We start from the raw sequence: 24,085 nt of genomic DNA, 5'->3' as shown, positions 1-24,085 counted from the left end.
CAACTGGGAAGCAGAGTCTCTGGCCCAGGTCTGCCAGCAGTTTCCAGTCCCGTGCCCCGCCTAGCTGTCCAGTGTCTGGTCTTGTGGGGGTGAGGTTGGCTTGACCCTCGCCCTCCCGGACAAATGTTGTTGCTTGCCAACGGGATGACGGGGGAGGAAGGGCATTGACACTTGTCCGTCGACTCTCCAGCACTGCTGCAAGACACTTTAGCACCTGGTTGTGCCGCCAGGTGTAACGGCCTTGGGTGAGGCTGGTCTTACAGCCCACCAGGATGTGCTTCAGTGTTGCTGGACTCGGACACAGAGGGCATGTGGGGTCTTCACCATACCACTGGCTGAGGTTTTTTGGAGAAGGCAGGACATCGTAGGCAGCCCTGATGGTAAAGCTCGCCCTGAATGCCTCCATCTCCCACAGCTCATTTAAGTGAAGTGAAGTGAATTACATTTATATAGCACTTTTTCTCAAGTGACTCAAAGCGCTTTACATTGTGAAACCCAATACCTAAGTTACATTTAAACCAGTGTGGGTGGCACTGGGAGCAGGTGGGTAAAGTGTCTTGCCCAAGGACACAACGGCAGTGACTAGGATGGCGATTTAAAAAAATACTACTATTTTTTTTTTTAAATACTATTCATTTGTTAAAATGCTATTAATTTTTTTTTTAAATAGTATTTATTTAAAAAAAAATACTATTCATTTGTTAAAATACTATTCATTTAAAAAATAGTATTTATTTATAAGAAATAGTATTTATTTTAAAAAAAATACTATTTATTTAAAAAAAACTATTTGTTAAAATACTATTCATTTAAAAAAATAGTATTTATTTAAAAAAAAAAAGTATTTATTTAAAAAAAAATAGTATTTAAAAAAAATAGTATTTATTTAGGGGGGGCTTCACGGTGGCAGAGGGGTTAGTGCATCTGCCTCACAATACGAAGGTCCTGAGTAGTCTTGGGTTCAAGCCCGGGCTCGGGATCTTTCTGTGTGGAGTTTGCATGTTCTCCTCGTGACTGCGTGGGTTCCCTCCGGGTACTCCGGCTTCCTCCCACCTCCAAAGACATGCACCTAGGGATAAGTTGATTGGCAACACTAAATGGTCCCTAGTGTGTGGATGTGAGTGTGAATGTTGTCTGTCTATCTGTGTTGGCCCTGCGATGAGGTGGCGACTTGTCCAGGGTGTACCCCGCCTTCCGCCCGATTGTAGGAGAGATAGGCTCCAGCGCCCCCCGCGACCCCAAAGGGAATAAGCGGTAGAAAATGGATGGATGGATGGAGTATTTATTTAGAAAAAAATAGTATATATTTAAAAAAATATGCTATTTATTTAAAAAATACTATTCATTTCTTAAAATACTATTCATTTAAAAAATAGTATTTATTTAAAAAAAAAATTTAATAAAAATAATATTCATTTGTTAAAACACTATTCATTTAAAAAAATGATTTAAAAAAATACTATTTATTTAAAAAAGAAATACTATTCATTTGTTAAAATACTATTCATTTAAAAAAATAGTATTTATTTAAAAGAAATACTAATTATTTAAAAAAATACTATTCATTTTTTAAAATAGTATTCATTTCAAAATATACTGTTTATTTAAAAAATACTATTTATTTAAAAGACAATACTATTCATTTGTTAAAATACTTTTCATTTAAAAAAATAGTATTTATTTAAAAAAATACTATTCATTTGTTAAAATACTATTCATTTAAAAAATTGTATTTATTTAAAAGAAATAGTATTTATTTAAAAAAAATACTATTTAAAAAAATAGTATTTATTTAAAAAAAATAGTATTTAAAAAATCTTATTTATTTAGAAAAAATAGTATATATTTAAAAAATATACTATTTATTTAAAAACATTATTTATTTAAAAAAATAATAGTATTCATGTGTTAAAATACTATTCATTTAAAAAATAAATATTTAAAAAAATACTATTTCAAAAAAAATATTCATTCAGAAAAAAGAGTATTTATATAAAAAAATACAATTTATTTAAAAAAAATACAATGTATTAAAAAAATACTATTCATTTGTTAAAATACAATTCATTTGTGAAAATACTATTCTTTTAAAAAAATAGGATTGTTTTAAAAAAAAAACTTTTTATTTAAAAAAAATGCTATTCATTTGTTAAAATACTATTCATTTAAAAAAATAGTATTTATTTAAGAAATACTATTTATTAAAAAAATACTATTAATTTTTTCAAATAATATTCATTTAAAAAATAGTATTTATTTAAAAAAAATATTTTATTTAAAAAAATACTCTATTTTTTTTAAATACTATTAATTAAAAAAATACTGTTTATTAAAAAAAATACTATTTATTTAAAAAAAATACTATTCATTTGTTAAAGTACTATTCATTTAAAAAATAGTAATTATTTAAGAAATACTATTCATTGAAAAAATACTATAAAATGTTTTTAAATATTATTCATTTAAAAATACAATTTTATTTAAAAAATAGTTTTAAAAAAATACATATTTATTTAGAAAAAATAGTATATATTTAAAAATATATACTATTTAATTAAAAAAATACTATTCATTTGTTAAAATGCTATTCATTTAAAAACTAGTATTTATTTAAAAAATATATTTATTAAATAAAAATACTACTCATTTGTTAAAACACTATTCATTTTAAAAAAAAAGAATTTATTTAAAAAAATACTACTTATTTAAAAAATAAGTACTATTCATCTGTTAAAATACTATTCATTTAAAAAAATAGTATATATTTTAAATAAATACTATTTATTAAAAAGCTGCTAATCGCTAGCTAGCAACTAGAGTGTTAAACGCTAGCTGACAACAAAAGTGTTAATTGCCAGCTGGCAACTGAAGTGCTAATTGCTAGCTGGAAACTAGTGCTCTAATTTCTGGCTGGCAACTAGTGCGTGAATTTCTAGCTGGCAGCTAGAGTGTTAAACGCTAGCTGACAATGAGAGTGTTAATTGCTAGCTGGCAACTAAGGCGCTAATTGCTAGCTGGAAACTAGTGTGTTAAATGCTAGCTCGCAACTAGTCTGCAAATCGCGAGCTGACAACTAGAGCACTAATTGCTAGTTTGCAACTAGAGCGTTGTTCGCTACGTAGCAACTAAAAAGTTAATTCCTACCTGCCAACATAGCGCTAATTGCTAGTTGGCGACTGGCGCACTAATTGCTAGCTGGCAACTAGTGCACTAATTGCTAGCTGGCAACTAGTCCGCAAATCGCTAGCTGACAACTAGAGCACGAATCGCTAGTTGGCAACTGGAGCGCTAATTGCTAGTTAGCAACTAGAGCGCTAATTGCTAGCTGTCAACTTGTTCGAAAATCTGTAGTGGCAACTAGAGTGTTAATCGCTAACTTGTAACTAGAGTGCTAATTGCTAGCTGGCAACTAGAGCGTTAATTGCAAGCTGGCAACTCGTCCGCAAATCGCTACCTGGCAACTACAGGGTGAATCTCTAGCTTGCAACTAAAGTGCTAATTGCTAGCTGGCAACTAGTCCTCAAATCGCTAGCAGGAAACTACAGCAGTTCAAATTACTAGCTGGCAACTGGCGCACTAATCGCTAGCTGGCAACTAGAGCACTAATTGCTAGCTGGAAACAATTTTTACAATATTCCAAAGTACATTAAAGAAACGAGTCATGGCCTCCAGTTGCACTTTTTGACCCCTGCTAGCTAAAAAAAATCATGCATGCTAATGTTTGTTAGCATGTTAAAATGCTAACATGTGTCAAGTACCAAAACAAATGACTCTGAAGTGTGTACCTGAAAAACTAAAATTCGTGAAGTAGCAAAACAAATGACTGTGAAGGCATCTCCAGAAGTGCTACCAGGGACTAAGTTAGTGTCTTCTTTAGAAAGAAGATGAAGACTTTGGTGGTCTCCTCTGAGGACAAGCAGTAAATAGAAAAGTCTGACTGACAAAGTTGTTGTTGGCTAAAGCCCCTCCCTGGATACCTTGTTAGGGTCTTGTGCAGACTCACTAATCACTTCATTGATTGACAGGCCTTCAGCTTGCACACACTTCATGTACTTGAGTGGAAACACAAGGCCGGGAGAGGGGGCGGTCTGGGGCACACGGCATTAATGAGCCCCCTGCCACATCTCCAATATAGACTTCAACTGCACAATATTACTGTGGACAGTCAAGTGCAGCCAGGCCTGCACCGCAAGCGCTTGTGGGCGGAGTCAATGATGATTGGAGCTATAAGCTGCTATTGAAATGCTTTGCTTTATTATGATCTGCCAACAAATGGGATATTTTTGTCTACTCCAGCCTGGAAAGTTCTAACAGACTCAATAACTCCACGCTGACGTTTTGGGGAATTTACTGAGGAATTAGTGAAAGTGAAACAATACAAAAAGAATGTAAGTTATAATACTAAGAATTGTTGTAGTCATATTGTAAAACTGACAAATGTTCACTGGACTGATGAATGAAGAATTATTTCGAGCAAAAATGCTGCGGACGATTATTTTCAGTTTGAATCATCAAGACAGGAAGTACATTTTCAACCTGCCTGACACTTGCAGGGAGCAAAGTCGTCCACACGATGGCGCCACAGATCAAACAACACACTATGTCGCTTGGCTGATTGGGTTTAATGTTAAATATTCAATATATATCATGAATTGGTCTAATATCACCAGCGATAATTACACTGATATCACCAGCGATAATTACACTGATATCACCAGCGATAATTACACTGATATCACCAGCGATAATTACACTAATATCACCAGCGATAATTAGACTGATATCACCAGCGATAATTAGACTGATATCACCGGCGATAATTACACTGATATCACCAGCGATAATTACACTGATATCACCAGCGATAATTACACTGATATCACCAGCGATAATTAGACTGATATCACCAGCGATAATTAGACTGATATCACCAGCGATAATTAGACTGATATCACCGGCGATAATTACACTGATATCACCGGCGATAATTACACTGATATCACCAGCGATAATTACACTGATATCACCAGCGATAATTAGACTGATATCACCAGCGATAATTAGACTGATATCACCGGCGATAATTACACTGATATCACCAGCGATAATTACACTAATATCACCAGCGATAATTAGACTGATATCACCGGCGATAATTAGACTGATATCACCAGCGATAATTAGACTGATATCACCAGCGATAATTAGACTGATATCACCAGCGATAATTACACTAATATCACCAGCGATAATTAGACTGATATCACCAGCGATAATTAGACTGATATCACCAGCGATAATTACACTAATATCACCAGCGATAATTAGACTGATATCACCAGCGATAATTAGACTGATATCACCGGCGATAATTACACTGATATCACCAGCGATAATTACACTGATATCACCAGCGATAATTACACTGATATCACCAGCGATAATTAGACTGATATCACCAGCGATAATTACACTAATATCACCAGCGATAATTAGACTGATATCACCAGCGATAATTAGACTGATATCACCGGCGATAATTACACTGATATTACCAGCGATAATTACACTAATATCACCAGCGATAATTAGACTGATATCACCGGCGATAATTAGACTGATATCACCAGCGATAATTAGACTGATAACACCAGCGATAATTAGACTGATATCACCAGCGATAATTAGACTGATATCACCAGCGATATTTATACTGATATCACCAGTGATAATTACACTGATATCACCAGCGATAATTACACTGATATCACCAGCGATAATTAGACTGATACCACCAGTGATAATTAGACTGATATCACCAGCGATCGTTTGTATCCCTGACAGTAAGAGAGTACAAGTTGTCACATAAGTAATATAAATGATAATTTCATGTTCATGGTTACATCAAATCTCTCTTTACATAGACAGACAAGACATCACAGTTCCGCGTACGATTCCCACTTACGGCTTCAACTGGTATTATTTGACTGAAAGTGGATGTTTTAAGATCATGTGTTTGGTGTAATTAAAAAATATACATTGGGTCAGTCCCGAGATGAACCAAAAACTAACAGGTTTGTGTCACAGCAATGCATTGTGGGTTCACAAATGACATCTTTGTACTCCCCTGCAACCTCTGTCTGGTTTTTCAATTGAACCATGAGTCAAAGTAGTTGTCTCTAAGTACTCTTAAATATTTTAAATTGAACTATGATCCAAAGTAGTTGTCTCTAAATACTAAGTATTTTAAATTGAACCATGATTCAAAGTATTTGTCTGTAAGTACTCTTAAGTATTTTAAATTGAACCATGATTCAAAGTAGTTGTCTCCAAGTACTCTTAAGTATTTTAAATTGAACCATGATTCAAAGTAGTTGTCTCTAAGTACTCTAAGTATTTTAAATTGAACTATGATCCAAAGTAGTTGTCTCTAAATGCGAAGTATTTTAAGTTCAACAATGTTTCAAAGTAGTTGTATGTAAATACTTAGTATTTTAAGTTCAACATATAGTTACTACTAATATAGCTCACATCTCCTTGTGTCAAGTTTCTTTATGTAGAATTCACACAATGCAGTTTTTACTTTTTATTTAAAAGTTTTAGCTAAAAACAATTAATTAAGGTGTTCATCAGATTAGAACATGATCAAATGTTTTGCAAAATGGAGGTTCAGATTGTCTTTCAGTGACTAATCTGTATTATCTTTATATATGTGTGTAACATAGTAGCATGCTAACTTTAGCATATAAAAACTTACACTATAACCTGCTACTTCACCCATGTTGGCATGTTGACTTTTTAATCTGATTTTGCAGCCAAACACCTCAGAGTCAGCTTTTATTTCATTAAAATACTTGTATTGGCATGTTTTATTAATAGAGAAGCACATATATGTATCATCATTGGTATTATACTATAGTAGTAGTGCTATTTTAATATATAGCACCTATTTTATTGCTTATTTTCACCCGGTGAAGGCTCTTCTCAGGTAGTACTACCACGTGTGGCCGCTAGAGGGGGCTGGAGACGAGCACAATAACTTGCACTGTTGTTGAAGGACTGATCAATAAGAGCAACTAAGTACTTAAAAATATATATATAAAAAAATACATATATAAATAAATAAATAAAAATACCAAAAAAAAATGTATACATTTATACATATGTATATATATATATATATATATATATATATATATATATATATAGTGTGTGTGTGTGTGTGTAGTAGTGGTGGTATTTTTTTTTTTGTCCAAATACTACTAGAGTGCATTGAGTTGGACCGTGACGTCATCGTTATGTAGGGACTTGCCCGCCCCCTGGGGGGAGGGGGGTCTCCTGCTCCTCGCCAGGAGTGGGCGATACTGTAACGTTTGGTATCGATCCGATAACAAGACAGTGCCGGTGTTGCAATACAGTAAAAAAAAATGATATACAGTACTTCTCAACAAACACATTTGCAAGCAATTAAACAGTATTTACAAATGTACAAGATCATTAAAAAAAAGAGTTATTTTGGAAATAATTGCATCATTTTGTTATATTGTCTTATTTAGGTCACAATTAGAATTGGTGTAACACCATTTTGTTTGAACAACAATAGACACATTCAAGGCAAATATCACATCAGACGTCTTCAAAACATATGTAAGTATCGGCCTCAGACTAAAACAAACATTAAAGTATCGCCCATCTCCACGTAATTCGACATGATTGATATTTGGATCGATCCAACCACTCCGACTCGTCTCCCCTTCCGCCGTCCTACTGTAGGTTTTGGTATCGACCCAATTAAGTCGAAAAAAAACCCCACAAACTATTATAGGCAAAGAAAACAAAATGACATACAATATTTATCAACAACACCTTTAACAATGTATAAGTACAATGGTAATGCACGATATCATTGCCGTATCACTGAACACTTATTGTTTCAGAACAATTGTAATGTCACCTAACAAAACAAGTATCTGTTTTAACAAATTCAAGGGAAAAAATTACTTCAAAGATCTTAAAATCAAATCTAAGTATCGGCTTTAAATCAAAACAAGCATTTGAAGTACCACAAATCGCTAAACTGTACCTACTTGGTATCGAATTGGTTGACATTTGGATCGACCCACCCACCAGAACTCTTCGCCCATGCCGGCCCCGCCCCCTGCCTCCCTGAGATAAAGCCCAGGGTACGTGAAGGCAGCACCGAGTCAGCACAAGTATAAAGCCCCAGGGTACGTGAAGGCAACACAACTAGAGGAGTAACGAGGACTTCTCGTCGCCGCCACCTTTCTTCTAGTCCCGCCGAGTCGCTCCGTCTTCGGCCTCTGGAGCCCCGCCGAGGAGTCACCGTCCTGCCCGCGGGAGGAGCAGCTCTCTTAGCCGCCTTCAGAGCACTTTGGCCGGGGGAGTTTCAAAGGAGGTAAGTCTGCTGCTTTGTTAGTGCGTCCACTTTGTTTACACTCATCAATATTTGTGTTTACTACTAGTAGTACTTTGTTGTACTAGCAGTACTTTGTTGTACTTGTAATACTTTGTTGTACTGCACTGTTGTACTTGTAGTACTTTGTTGTACTTTGTTGTACTAGTAATACTTTGTTGTACTTGTAATACTTTGTTGTACTAGTAGTAGTGCACTGTTGTACTGCACTGTTGTACTAGTAGTACTTTGTTGTACTAGTAGTACATTGTTGTACTAGCAGTACTTTGTTGTACTTGTAATACTTTGTTGTACTAGTAGTACTGCACTGTTGTACTTGTAGTACTTTGTTGTACTTGTAATACTTTGTTGTACTAGTAGTACTGCACTGTTGTACTTGTAGTACTTTGTTGTACTTGTATTACTTTGATGTACTAGTAGTACTGCATTGTTGTTGACTCCATGCAAGTGACTGACATCAACATCTGCTTTGCTTCTCATTACTTTCACACTTTATTCACGTTATCACCTCTTTTCTACATCAAAACTAATGCTATTCATACGTGCCTCTGTTGGGTGAGCCCCACACAAGGACGATTCATTAATTAATGCGATCGCTCCTCTCGCAGGTTCGTAGGAGTAACTGACACATTTCACAACAGAAATACATATCGAGACTGAATAATACATCAAGTTTAAACCAGGAAAATCTAGCTGTGACTACATTTAAGTGTCGTAAAGAAAGACGTGCCATTTTAATTGATGCGATCGCTCCACTCGCGTGATCTAAGTAAGTAATACGTAAAGCCAAAACCCACGTAAACCTCGCTCAGCCGTGACTAAATTTGTGTGTTGTAAACAAAGGCGTGTCATTTAATTAATGTGATCGCTCCTCTCGCATGTACTTTGTGATAACCAACACATTTCACAACAGAAATTATTAGGACGAATCTGAATAATAAATTAAGTCTAAAACCATGTAAAGCTTGCTATGCTGCAACTATGTTTGTGTGTCGTAAAGAAAGGCGTGTCATTTTAATTAATGTGATCGCTCCACTCGCGTGTTCTCGATGATTACCAACGCGTTTCCCACAAAATAAATAGTAAGACTGAATAATACGTAAAGTCAAAACTCACGTAAACCTCGCTCAGCCGCCACTACATTTGTGTGTTGTAAACAAAAGTGTGTCATTTAATTAATGCGATCGCTTCTCCTGCACGTTATTTGTGATAACTGACACATTTCACAACAGAAATTATTAGGAGGAATCTGAATAATAAATTACCGTATTTTCCGCACCATAAGGCGCCCTGGGTTAAAAGCCGCGCCTTCAATGAACGGCATATTTCAAAACTTTGTCCACCTATAAGCCGCCCGGTGTTGTAAGCCGCATCTAACTGCGCTAAAGGAATGTCAAAAAAAAACAGTCAGATAGGTCAGTCAAACTTTAATAATATATTAAAAACCAGCGTTCTAACAACTCTGTTCACTCCCAAAATGTACGCAAATGTGCAATCACAAACATAGTAAAATTCAAAATAGTGCAGAGCAATAGCAACATAATGTTGCTCGAACGTTAATGTCACAACACACAAAATAAACATAACACTCACTTTCTGAAGTTATTCTTCATTCATAAATCCCTCGAATTATTCTCCTTCGTTGTCCGAATTGAAAAGTTGGGCGAATGTGGGATCCAAAATGTCGTCTGGCGCTGTCTCCCTGTCTTGGTGAACGTCACGTGTGTTCGCCTTCTGTCATCCACTGTTCCCACGCAGTTAGCAGTCTAGCTTCGAATGCCCTGTTGACACCAATATCTAGCGGCTGGAGGTCTTTTGTCAATCCACCCGGAATGACGGCGAGTATTGAATTAAGCGCGTAAGCGTGTCTCTTAATGTGCTGTTATGAGCTAGCAAATATAACAACTACACTACCCAGCATGCAACGATAGTGACGAGCATGCGCGGTAGCCCTGAGAAGCGTTGTTGTATGCTGGCAGTTAGAATGTGGTTATGAGCACGCTGTGAGTAAACGTTGAGAACTCAGTTAACACGCCTCGTCTGCATTATTTATAATTAGACAGACAACACACTTAATAGGAGCTATTTTGGGGTCTTTACATAAACACACAAATGGAAATGAAACGTCACATATCCCAGCATGCACCGCGCGCTTCTTCTACGGGGAAAAAAGATGGCGGCTGTTTACCGTAGTTGCGAGACCGAAACTTTATGAAAATGAATCTTAATATTTATCCATATATAAAGCGCACCGGGTTATAAGGCGCACTGTCAGCTTTTGAGAAAATTTGTGGTTTTTAGGTGCGCCTTATAGTGCGGAAAATACGGTGAGTCTAAAACCATGAAAAGCTTGCTAAGCTGCGACTATGTTTGTGTGTCGCAAAAAAGGCGTGTCATTTTAATTAATGCGATCGCTCCACTTGCATGTTCTCGATGATTACCAACACATTTCCATAGGAATAAATAGTAAGACTGAATAATATGTAATGTCCAAAAATCTTGCAGTGCTGGGACTACATTTGTGTGTTCTAAACAAAGGCATGTCATTTAATTAATGCGATCACTCCTCTCGCAGGTTGTTTGTGATAACCAACACATTTCACAACAGAAATAAATAGTAGGACTGAAGTCTAAAACCACGTAAAGCTTGCTAAGCCGCAAATATGTTTGTGTGCTGTAAACAAAGGCGTGTCATTTTAATTAATGTGATCGCTCCACTCGCATGTCCTTCGTGATTATCAACACATTTCCCACAAAATAAATATTAAGGTTGCAGTGCTGCGACTACATTTGGATGTTGTAAAGAAATGCATTTCATTTCATTAATGCGATCGCTCCTCTCACACGTTGTTCTTAATAACTGATACATTTCACAAAACATCATTAATTAGACTCTGAATAATACGGAAAGTCTACACCCATGTAAAGCTCGCACCGCTGCGACTATATTTGTGTGCTGTAAAGAAAGGTATGTCATTTAATTAATGCGATCGCTCCTCTTGCAGGTTCTTTGTGATAACCGACACATTTCGCAACATAAATAAATAGTAGGACTTTGAAAATTATATAAGGTCTAAAACCACGTAAAGCTTGCCAAGCTGCGACTATGACTGTGTGTTGTGAAGGAACACGTGTCATTTAATTAATGCGATCGCTCCACTCGCAGGTTCATCATGATTAACAACACATTTGACAACAGAAATAAACAGTAAGACTTTAATATGTAAAGTCTAAACCCATGTATAGCTCGCTAAACAGCGACTACATTTGTGTGTGGTAAAGAAAGACATGTCATTGGATGAATGCGATCGCTCCTCCTGCAGGGAGATAATGTCAGTCTTAACTCTCACCATGGAAACACTCATCTTCTGCACATTCATGTTATCTGTGGCATTTGGCTATGTTTTCAAACATGCAGCAGACACGCACCACTTTTTATGGGCATTTTAGAAGCACTCCTGCAGTGCATCTACAATGGAACCGGCTTTTTTTTTGCGCCCTGAGCATGCCTAGAATGTAAAAGGCGCAATGAAAATTCTATTTAAAGTCACTAAAAAAAAGCAGACACTAAATTGCAAGATTTGAATTCGTTTTAATCATCCCTGCAGCTAGAACATTATAAAATGATATTGCTGAATAGACAATATGTTTTTGACAGTCCATATATGTTGGTGATCATACCAGGGCTGGGAATCTTTGGCCAACTTATGATTCGATTCTTGATTCAAAACAATGGTTGATCCAAAATCGATACTTTTTGATAACATTGGGTGACAGTTCTGTGATTAACTACATTCTTCCACAAAATAAACAACTCTGGTAAATGTTTATATTTTTTATATTACATCTTTTTTCCGCACTCCATCCCGCTGTATAAAACACTGGCCATACAGCAACAGATGATTTCTGTCTATTACCTGACATGTTAGCTACCTCTCTTTGTTTATAATGTCTATTTTCTGCTGGATCTACTCTCTATTTTATGCTGCAGCTGTTATATATATTAATGCTGTTGTAACACGTGGCTTGACATGGTCTTGCTGAAATAAGCAGGGGCGTCCATGATAACGTTGCTTGGATGGCAACATATGTTGCTTCAAAAGCTGTATGTACCTTTCAGCATTAATATATAATATAATATAATATATCCGTATATATCATATACTATACATATATCATGTAAATATTACATATATGTTATATTTTATATTGCTACTACGGTACATTTATCCCATTCATTGTCAATGGGGAGAAAATTCTTGGAAATTCCAGAAAAAACGGAAATTTGGGGAAAGGATGGTTAAAAGGTTGGAATTGGGTTTAAAAATGGTGCAAAATTGTGAGAATTTGGGCAATTGTAGAACTATGAATATGTCAATCAATCAATCAATCAATCAATCAATCAAAGTTTACTTATATAGCCCTAAATCACCAGTGTCTCAAAGGGCTGCACAAGCCACATCCACATCCTGGGCTCAGATCCCACATCAGGGCAAGGAAAAACTCAACCCGATGGGATAACAATGAGAAGCCTTATCATCCCATGTCTATTCATTTGAATGGAAATTTCCTGGAAATGTGGTAATTTCAGGAAATCCGGGAACTTATGAAAATATTGATACTAGCACCATTGTCCTAGATGATATAAACGGGTTGGTCTTGGAATTTTTGGAATCGGTTGAAGTTTGAATTGAGAGAGTATTTCGGAATTCCTGGAATTTTGGGAAAAGGGTGAATTTGTACAAGAGGAAAACAAATAGTAGCGTTTGTTGTCCCAACTAAGAGGAATGTTTCAAAGGTGGAGCGGTCAGAAACGGTTGAAAAATGTGGACTGTGAAAACTTTCCAGGAAGAGGTGAATTCCTGGAAAATGTTTTTGAACTTGTAAAATAGTGGTTAGATTGTCCAAGGTGAGTGGAGTGTGGAATGGTTCTAACCGGTAGATAAATGTGGGATATGTGCATGTTGGGAAATTGGCCTGTTCATTTCCAGTGGGCAAACCGGGAATTGTGGGTAATCCGGGATATTTTTCCAAAGTTATTTTCACGATGCTCGGTCGAGCCCAACGTTTTGATACTGGAACGCTTCCGACGTGTGGCGCGCTGCCAAACCTTTGTGGCTTAACAATAGTAAATAGCTGACTTTTGGGTGTAAAATCTCATAAGACTTTTATTTTGTAGTGCACTTAATATCCATCTGTTGGCACTGAGGCTGAATAATTGCAGTATACTGTGTGCACTTAGTGAAAATAACAATGTTTGATCTTCTCTCCTTATTGATCGTCAATCACAACCACTGGAGTTAGCCCCTCCCCTTCCGCCATGTAGCCAAGATGGCGACTTAAGAGGGTGGTCGGGGCACGTCGCGCTCGTCGTTTGTGAAGTGCACTGCACTTTGCCTGCACTTTCCAGTGTGAGCGCACTCGAGTGCGCCAATTGGAACGCACGCCAAGATTGCAGAGCAGAATGAAATGGCGAGTGTGCAGCGCCCCTAAAAGTCGCCATCTGGGATTTTACGCAGAAGGGGCGGGGCTACCAAACCTCTCCAAACATAAAAAAGGAGAGAAGAAGAAGCAAGTATGCATACACAGTGTACTTAACTAACCATTCAGAGTGATTCTTGCCAAGTATTAGCAGTATTTGCTGTAATAGTTGGAGTGAAACAAAACAGGTTTCATGTTAGAAAATCTCCTTCTGGTCTTTTTACAAATTCATTCTTAGAAAAAAACTATTTTATTTCATCTTCATTCTAAATCGGTTCATCGTTTTCCAAAATAAAAAAAATAAAGAAGTACCGTAAATTCCAGACTATAAACCACTACTTTTTCCTACTCTTTAAACCTTGCGGCTTATAAAAGGGTGCGGCTAATTTATGGATTTTTCGTAATGTTTTGTGCTCAATAGTTTTCACCAGCGGAGACACTGAAAAGTTGCGCTGCTGTTTGTGCCACGGCGCCATCTTTTGGACGAGTTGTCTCACTGCGGGTATTGCTGGTTGAAAATGCATTCCCGGATTCGTCCTTTGAACCGGGAGTACAACTGTCCGTAGCGTTTTCTACTCGAAAGCATTCTTCATTCCTCACTCCATTTTTTAAGTGTTACAATATAACTAAAACAATTCTTGCCAGCATTAGCTAATATGCTAACAGGTTTACGAGTGTATGTGTTAGTATTTTTGTGTTGTTTCACTTTCACAAATTCCTCAGTAAATTCACCAAAACGTCATTGTTGAGTCATTGAGTCTGTTTAGCTGATTGGAGAGCTAGCTTGCGCAGCTAGCGGGTCCATGACTTCTGTTTTGTCTGATCAGCCGTTTTACTGCCTTGTTACAGGCACCGTTTGGAAACAATTAAGGGATGTAAATATATTTGTATTTATTTCCAATAATCGACTTGTCTAGGGTGTACCCCGCCTTCCTCCCGAATGCAGCTGAGATAGGCTCCAGCACGCCCTGCCACCCCAAAAATGGGACAAGCGGTAGAAGATGGATGGATTTTAACAAAGATATATTTTTAAAAATAACAGATGTTTATTAATGATGAATGAGGAGGAATAAGAATCACAAGTCAGAGTTAAATGGATATTTCAGTGAAGTTTGAGAAGTCACATGATCCATCAGAGTGTTGCTGCAACAAAAGCAGCGGGGGAGTCCTCTGCACTCGGACCTACTCACCCCCCAAACCCAAAACTTTGGGCCAGGCTTAGCTGGCCCCCCGTGTAGAGGAGCCAAAACAAGGACGCCGTCTCCGGGGTGTCATGAGGGCGGCTTGGCGGCGTGACGGACGAGCGCTCGCCACCTCCCTCCCTCGTGTGTGTGTGTGTGTGTGTGTGGACGCCAAGTATGAAGGCAACATCTGGATGTGGTCTGGGGTCTTGAGGGTGACATGAAAGGCGGTGAACCAGTGTCAGGACCTCGCCGTGACCTTTTTACCTCTGGCACGCTACCTGGCTGCTGGGCGGGAGCCAAGGGTTCAAGGGTCGACATCAATCCAGCGAAGTGTAATATTTGTCATGATCCTCCAAAGTGACTTCCCAGACTTGGCAGCTGGCACACGCTGAAAGACTCTTTTGTCCTGCAGCCGCCTGGATGCTCCTCGCACCACTTCACCCGCCCACGCAGCCGCCCTGACCCCGGGCGCCACGTCTTAACCCCCGGGCGCCACGTCTTCTCCCCCGCGCGTTTTTCTCGCGTTTGTTCTTGCCGTGTGTTTGTTTCGTGTAGGGATGTACGGTATTAGTATAGTACCGCGATACTAATCAATCATTTTTGGTACGATACCGTCTCTGAAACGTACCGGTCCCGCGCCCAACTTGAAATCACGTGGTGACATTGCTGCTTTTACCAGCAGAGGAGCATGTTGGGCAGCGCACACACACAGAGTACTTACAAGCAGACACAGTGTGTAGACAGAAAAGGGAGAATGGACGCATTTTGGTGTAAAGATAAAGGTGAAGTTATAACACTGAAACACCTTCAGGAAGAGGTCCTAGCTATCAGCTAACGTCCCTCCACAGTGTTTTAGCTCCTTCTAAATCACTAATCCTGGCCTCCATGGCGACAAAGTAAGTTTCTTACAAGTATCATTATCACTAATGAATCAAAAACACTACTATACTCTGTTTGGAAAGTACCGGTTCATGGTGACATTGCTGCTTTTATCAGCAGAGGAGCATGTTGGGCAGCGCGCACACACACAGAGTACTTACAAGCAGACACAGTGTGTAGACAGAAAAGGGAGAACAGACGCATTTTGGTGTAAAAAGTAAAGATAAAGGTGAAGTTATAACACTGAAACACCCTCAGGAAGAGGTGCTAGCTATCAGCTAACATCCCTCCACAGTGTTTTAGCTACTTCTAAATCACTAATCATGGCCTCCATGGCGACAAAGTAAGTTTCTTACCTGTAATATTATCACCGGAGGAGGAGGAATAGCTAAACAGGCTTCACTACACAGCGTAGGAGGATACAATAGCTCACAATGTATACAAACGCCATGGGTGGATCTACACCTGACATCCACTGTAATGATACCAAGTACAGGAGCGTATCCAGTCGATACTACTATGATTACATCGATATTTTTTTATCATCACAAAATATTTTTTCTTTAAAAAAAAAAAAATCATATTATGTTTATAAAGTCAGGTGATATGTCCCTGGACACATGAAGACTTTGAATATGACCAATGTATGATCCTGTAACTACTTGGTATCACATCCATACCTAAATGTGTGGTATCATCCAAAACTAATGTCAAGTATCAAAGAAGAGAAGAATAAGTGATTATTACATTTGAACAGAAGTGTAGATAGAACATGTTCAAACAGAAAATAAGCAGATATTAACAGTAAATGAACAAGTGGATTAATAATCCTTTTTTTTTTACAGTTTGTCCCTCATAATGTGTAGAAAGTAATAGGTGTATAAATGACACAATATGTTACTGCATACGACTAATTAAGAGTCTTTGTTTGTTTACTTACTACTAAAAGACAAGTTGACTATTTTATTTAAGGACTAAATGACAATAATAAACATATGTTTCATGTACACTAACATTTGTTGTTACAATAAAGACAATAATGACTTTTTTTTTGTGGTACCCTTTATTTAGAAAAGTACCAAAATAATTTTAGTACCGGTACCAAAATATTGTTATTGTTCCAACACTAGTTTCATGTTACAATCCTTTCTTTATTACCTCTGCCAAGAGCTTTTATTTTGAAACTTTGTGCAGGGGTGGAGAAAGAAGAGTCCATTAAGTGCAGCAAGGATTTATAGGTGTTTTTTTGACCGTGCAAGAAACTAAAACTGTTCCTCCATAAGCCATAATGATGATGATAATAATAATAATACCATTAATACAGAGGGACTCCTTCGTCTATATCGGGGGTTGGCAACGTCGGATCTTTAGCTCCGCCCTCAAAAATGGAAACATATTTAGTGTAAACAAGGTTCAAACCTTCCTAATAGTTGAATATGTTTGTGTTTATGCTTCACTGATGACAGTATTTGACCAGCAACCTTTTGTCCTACTAATTTGGGCAGACCTCGAACTCACCATAATTGTGTGGCCCGTGACACAACAGTATGTTTACATGTACAACTTTCTCCCACGCTGCCACAGAAAGACATGTTTTATGCCACTTCTTTTTTGTCTCATTTTGTCCACCAAACCTTTTATACTGTGCATGAATGCACAAATGTGAACTTTGTTGATGTTATTGACTTGTGTGGAGTGCTAATCAGGCATGTTTGCTCAGTGCATGACTGCAAGCTAAACCATGCTAGCATGCTATTTAGGCTAGCTGTATGTACATATTGCATCACTATGTCTCGTTTGTAGCTATATTTGAGCTCATTTAATTTATTTTACTTATGTAAATTTATATTTGCATGTCTCGTGACACATTATCTGTATATAATATTGGCTTCATTTCTGATAGTTGTTTGTGCGCCATGTTGTTCCAGACCACAGCAAATTACCAAATGTTTTACAATGTTGTACAAATGTGTAGAATAAATATTACATTTCAACATTTCTGTCAACAAAGATTTGTGTTAGCCCGCGACACAAAGTCATTTTGATAGTAGGCTAATATAGACACTTACATTATGTGTTGTCTTCATTATAACACTTATATAAGACTTTTAAAGTCATTTTGATAGTAGGCTAATATAGACACTTACATCATGTGTTGTCTTCATTGTAACACTTATATAAGACTTTTAATGTCATTTTGATAGTAGGCTAATATAACTAATATAGACACTTACATCATGTGTTGTCTTCATTATAACACTTATATAAGACTTTTAATGTCATTTTGATAGTAGGCTAATATAACTAATATAGACACTTACATCATGTGTTGTCTTCATTATAACACTTATATAACTTTTAAAGTCATTTTGATAGTAGGCTAATATAGACACATCATGTGTTGTCTTCATTATAACACTTTTAAAGTCATTTTGATAGTAGGCTAATATAGACACTTACATCATGTGTTGTCTTCATTATAACACTTATATAAGACTTTTCAAGTCATTTTGATAGTAGGCTAATATAGACACTTACATCATGTGTTGTCTTCATTATAACACTTATATAAGACTTTTCAAGTCTTTTTGATAGTAGGCTAATATAGCTAATATAGACACTTACATAATATGTTGTCTTCATTATAACACTTATAAGACTTTTAAAGTCATTTTGATAGTAGGCTAATATACTGTAACTAATACAGACACTTACATGATGTGTTTTCTTCATTATAACACTTATATAATACTTTTAAAGTCATTTTGATAGTAGGCTAATATAGACACATCATGTGTTGTCTTCATTATAACGCTTATATAAGACTTTTAAAGTCATTTTGATAGTAGGCTAATATAGACACTTACATCATGTGTTGTCTTCATTATAACACTTATATAAGACTTTTCAAGTCATTTTGATAGTAGGCTAATCTAGCTAAACACCTCTGCCCTCAGTGGGCGTGTGCTAACAACTCTCGGCGTGTTCCAAAGCTGCGCCTGAGTGAGTGTGTGAAGTGTGTGTGACTCCCAATGAACCCTGCAGCACTAATCCCTCTCACCAATCTAGCGCTTCCCTCCATGCCAGCAGGGGGCCTCTAAACACTTTCTCCTCCTTTGTTGACTTGGCAGGCAGAGCTGGGACTTCCTGTTGGCAAGGAGAAGGAAAGGAAAGGCGGACTGCCCAAATATTGTCCTCCTACGTCTTGGAACAATGGCCAGGAGATGCACCTTCGCCTTCTTGCTGCTGGCCGCCTGCCACCTGGCGTCTGCAGGTAAGACGCTCACCTGCACGTCCTCGCCGCCTGGGCGTGTCAGGCTGGGAGTGGGAGGGGCTTGTAAAGTGCTGACAAGTGTGTCATCAGTGGGCGTGTGGGGGGAGATTTACACGCTCAGTTGGCCTCTTTTTGTGCAACCTTTATTTTCAAAATAAAACAATACTTTCAAACTAAAAAAGATTTGATTAGAATTTGTAATTGGTTACAAATCGTTTTTTAGTTGCAAATCATTATATTTTTGGGGGCTGCAAATCGTTTTAATGTTTCAAAATCGTTTTTGTTGTTGTTACAAATCGTTTTGTGTTTTAAAATAATTTTTTGTATACAAATTATTTTTGGTGTTTTTGGTTACAAATTGATTTTTGTGAAATTTAATTTTTTTTTAGCTGCAAATCGTTTTGTTGTTAAGAAATAATGGAAAACTTTAGTTTTAAAATTGTTTGTTTGGAAATATTTTTTTTTGTTTCACTTAGTTTTCTGGGTTTTGCGATTAAATATTTTTGGCAGCAAAACGTTTTTTGTTTCAAAATCGTTTTTAATTTTAAAATCAGTTTTGTAGTTACGCATTTTCTTTGGTTAAGAATCCTTTCTTTCCTGCAAATCGATATTTTTGGCTGCAAATAATATTAGTCTTTCTTAATCTTTTTCTTCGGTGGAAAACTTTTTTTTTGTTTGTTTACAAATTGTTTTTTGATTCTAAATTGTTTTTTTTATTACAAATATATTATATTATTATATTTCAAATTGGTTTTGTTTGGTTGCAAATATTTTTTGTTGCGAATCATTTTATTGTGTTGAAATAAACATATTTAGATGCAAAAAGTTTTTGTTTTCAAATCGTTTACAAACTACTTTTGGTTAAAAATGATAATGTTGGCTGCAAACCGTTATTTATTCACAAATTGTTTTTTGTTCTGAAATAGTTTACAAATAATTTTTTGTTTACAAATCGTATTTTGGTTACAAATCGTATCTTGATTGTGGGCGGGGCCTCTTTTGAACAATATGTTAGAGTCGTCCTATTGGCCAGTCTGGGAGGATGGCACGACTACTTCCTCTTTCTACACGTTTGGAGGGAAAACCCAAGAGGGACAAGCGGTAGAAAATGGCTTGGTGGATACCAGAGACTAGGGTGACACTTACTGACCAATAAAAAGCCTTCTAACATTTTTCTGGGACATAAGATTGAAGTTGAGTCGTAACCAAAGGAAAAAAAAGATTTGTGATGTGCAACTTTTTACTGTTTGCAAATACAAAGTACACAAGCAGTGACGTTGTCACCTTGTGTAAATGGTCAATAAAAAGAGAATACAACAAATCTTTTTCAACTTATATTCAATTGAATAGACTGCAAAGACAAGATATTTCATGTTCACACTGAGAAACTTTGGTATTTTTTGCAAATAATCATGAACTTGGAATTGAATGGCAGCAACACATTGCAAAAAAGGCATTTTTACCAGTGTGTTACATGGCCTTTCCTTTTAACAACACTCAGTAAAGGTTTGAGGAGACACATTTTTGAAGTGGAATTATTTCCCATTCTTGCTTGATGTACAGCTTAAGTTGTTCAACAGTCTCCTTTCTCATATTTTAGCCTTCACACATTTTCAATGTCTGGACTACAGGCAGGCCAGTCTATTACCCGCACACTTTTACTATGAAGCCACGCTGTTGTAACACCTTGCTGAAATAAGCAGGGGCGTCCATGATAACGTTGCTTGGATGGCAACATATGTTGCTCCAAAAGCTGTATGTACCTTTCAGCATTAATGGTGCCTTCACAGATGTGTAAGTTACCCATGTCTTGGCCACTAATACACCCCCATACCATCACACATGCTGCCTTTTACACTTTCACCCTAGAACAATCCGGATTGTTCTTTTCCTCTTTGGTCCAGAGGACACAACGTCCACAGTTTCCAAAAACAATTTGAAATGTGGACTCGTCAGACCACAGAACACTTTTCCACTTTGCATCAGTCCATCTTAGATGAGTTCGGGTGTTATTGATAAATGGCTATCACTTTGCATAGTAGAGTTTTAACTTGCACTTACAGATGTAGCGACCAACTGTAGTTACTGACAGTGCTTTTCTGAAGTGTTCCTGAGCCCATGTGTTGATATCCTTTACACACTGATGTGGCTTTTTGATGCAGTAGCGCCTGAGGGATCCAAGGTGTGTAATATCATGGCTTACGTGCAGTGATTTCTCCAGATTCTCTCAACCTTTTGATGATATTACGGAGCGTAGATGGTGAAATCCCTAAATTCCTTGTTGAGAAATGTTGTTCTTAAACAATTTGCTCAGGCATTTGTTGACAAAGTGGTGACCCTCGCCCCGTCCTTGTTTGTGAATGACTGAGCATTTCATGGAAGCTACTTTTATACCCAATCATGGCACCCACCTGTTCCCAATTTGCCTGTTCACCTGTGGGATGTTCCAAATAAGAGCAATTCTCAACTTTCTCACTCTTTTTTTGCCACTTGTGCCAGCTTTTTTGAAACACGTTGCAGGCATCAAATTCCAAATGAGCTCATATTTGCAAAAAAGAACAAAGTTTCTGAGTGTGAACATGAAATATCTTGTCTTTGCAGTCTATTCAATTGAATGTAAGTTGAAAAGGATTTGTTGTATTCTCTTTCTATTGACCATTTACACAAGGTGACAACTTCACTGCTTTTGGGCTTTCTTTTTGTTGGGTGCAACTCCATGAATTGTTGGTTGGACACAAAGTTGGAGGTTTGTGTCTTGGAGGAAGATGAAACAGAGCGCGCTCAGTGCGTCTCTCCAGTGAATGTGAGGATGATGTCACCTAGGGCCGCCAGCTGAGGCGAGTGAGTGCGGCGTCTCTCTGGCAGGAATGTTGCAGTTCTGATCTTTACTGTACAAAGAGCAGCCTTCTGCTGGCTGAGAACTGGGAACTGGACCAGCATCACCTCGACCTTTGTGAAGAATGCTCCTCAGGACAATGAGAAGACCGCTTTGTCTCGCCGTACTCTTCAAGTCCGAGTCCCAGCCCGTCTTGTGTGCGTTCCAGTCGGTCTGAAAATGGCCTCTGAGCTACGTTTGGTTTTTGTGGCGGCTTTTTTGCAGGCTGGCAACGTGTGGTTGTGGATCAGAAAAGTCTGGGTCAACGTGGCTTCTCTTGAGGGTCTGCAGGAAGGTGTTGACCTTGTTGGTTGGTTGGACTGTTTGAAATGCATTCTTTATTATTGTTTTGACATCATTTCCAACACATAAATGGAGGCAGAAGAGGTTTTTCAGTCCGCAACGCTCACATTTCCAACTCCATTTGTTCACCTGGGCCTCCAGCGAGGAGGCTCCGCCCCTATCGCCACCTGTGCCAATCACCAGGCTCCGTCAGGTTCCCTGTGATTGGCCCGTTCTAAGCCACCACTAATTTATGTTTAAGGGATCGAAAAACATTTATTTTTGTAACACAACAAAAAAACATACCCTCCACCTCAGAAATTGCAGGTTTACAAAGTTACCTTCAGGACCAGTTCAATATCACCGTACTCTGTGGACTATAGAGTGCATCGTTGTATAAGCCACACCCACTGAATTTGACAAGAAAACAATATTGTCCCTATTTTAGTCGCCTCAGACTATAAGTCACAGATATATACATTGTGAAGTGACTTAATGTATATTTACATACCTTAATTGTTTCCAAACAGTGTAACAAGGCAGTAAAACGGCTGATCAAACAAAACAGAAGTCATGGTCATGGACCCACTAGCTGCGCAAGCTAGCTCTCCAATCAGCTAAACAGACTCAATAACTCCACGCTGATGTTTTGGTGAATTTACTGAGGAATTTGCGAAAGTGAAAACAATACAAAAATAATGTAAGTTAATAATACTAACATTCGTAAATGTCTTCGCGTATTAGCTAATGCTAATTACGCTAGCTTGATTACATTACAATAGCAGGTACAAATATGCATGAAAACACTCCTACATACATCACACATGGGACACTTTAGTAAGTAAGAAAAGTTTTAGTTATATTGTAAAACATACAAACGTTGCTTGGAGTGATGACTGAAGAATCCATACGAGTAGAAACGCTATGGACAGTTTTACTTCCGGCTCAAGGCGTTCAAACAAGAAGTACATTTATAACCCGCGACATCTACAGTGAGTGAACTCGTCCAAAAGATGGCGCCGTAGCACAAACAATAACACACCTTTTGCATGGGTTCCATGAAAACTACTAAACACAAGACATGGCTGTATGCGAGGAAAAACCCATAAATTAGCCGCACCGTTTTATACGCCGCAGTGTTCAAAGCGTAGGAAAAAGTAATAATAATAATAATAATAACAATACATTTAATTTATAAGCGCCTTTTTAAAAAACCCAAGGACACTTTTTTAATATTCAGATACGATAATTAAAAATAAAATGATTAAACAACAAAGAATAAAATTAACATGTACAGATGAAATAACTCAAATAAAATGATAAAAGAACAAAGAATAAAATCCACATGTACAGATAAAATAATTTAAATAAAATAAATAAACAACAAAGAATAAAATCAACATGTACAGATAAAATAATTTAAATACAATTATTAAACAACAAAGAATAAAATCAACATGTACAGATAAAATAATAAAAATAAAATGATTAAACAACAAAGAATAAAATCAACATGTACAGATAAAATAATAAAAATAAAATGATTAAACAACAAAGAATAAAATCAACATGTACAGATAAAATAATTCAGATGAAATGATAAAAGAACAAAGAATGAAATCCACATGTAAGTTACAGTGTCTTTTAAAGAGGTGTGTGAGGTGCGCCTTATGATC

The 24,085-nt window shown here is 37.1% G+C and overlaps 1 protein-coding gene across 1 annotated transcript in view; it reads left to right on the top strand.

Annotated features, from left to right (window-relative positions):
* The first annotated feature begins 8,261 nt into the window (after nt 1–8,261).
* Nucleotides 8,262–24,085, top strand: part of tgfbr3 (transforming growth factor, beta receptor III) — a 137,918-nt gene continuing 122,094 nt past the window's right edge. The window contains exons 1-2 of the mRNA XM_061977453.2: nt 8,262–8,416; nt 19,110–19,252. Of these exons, the coding sequence (XP_061833437.2) occupies nt 19,192–19,252 (61 nt within the window). The 5' untranslated portion in view covers nt 8,262–8,416; nt 19,110–19,191. The remainder of the gene's footprint in view (nt 8,417–19,109; nt 19,253–24,085) is intronic.

The sequence above is a fragment of the Nerophis lumbriciformis genome, linkage group LG18 (assembly GCF_033978685.3).
Source record: "Nerophis lumbriciformis linkage group LG18, RoL_Nlum_v2.1, whole genome shotgun sequence".
NCBI lineage: Eukaryota > Metazoa > Chordata > Actinopteri > Syngnathiformes > Syngnathidae > Nerophis > Nerophis lumbriciformis.
The sequence above is the reverse complement of the archived record's forward strand: the minus strand, read 5'-3'. Positions and strand labels throughout refer to the sequence as shown.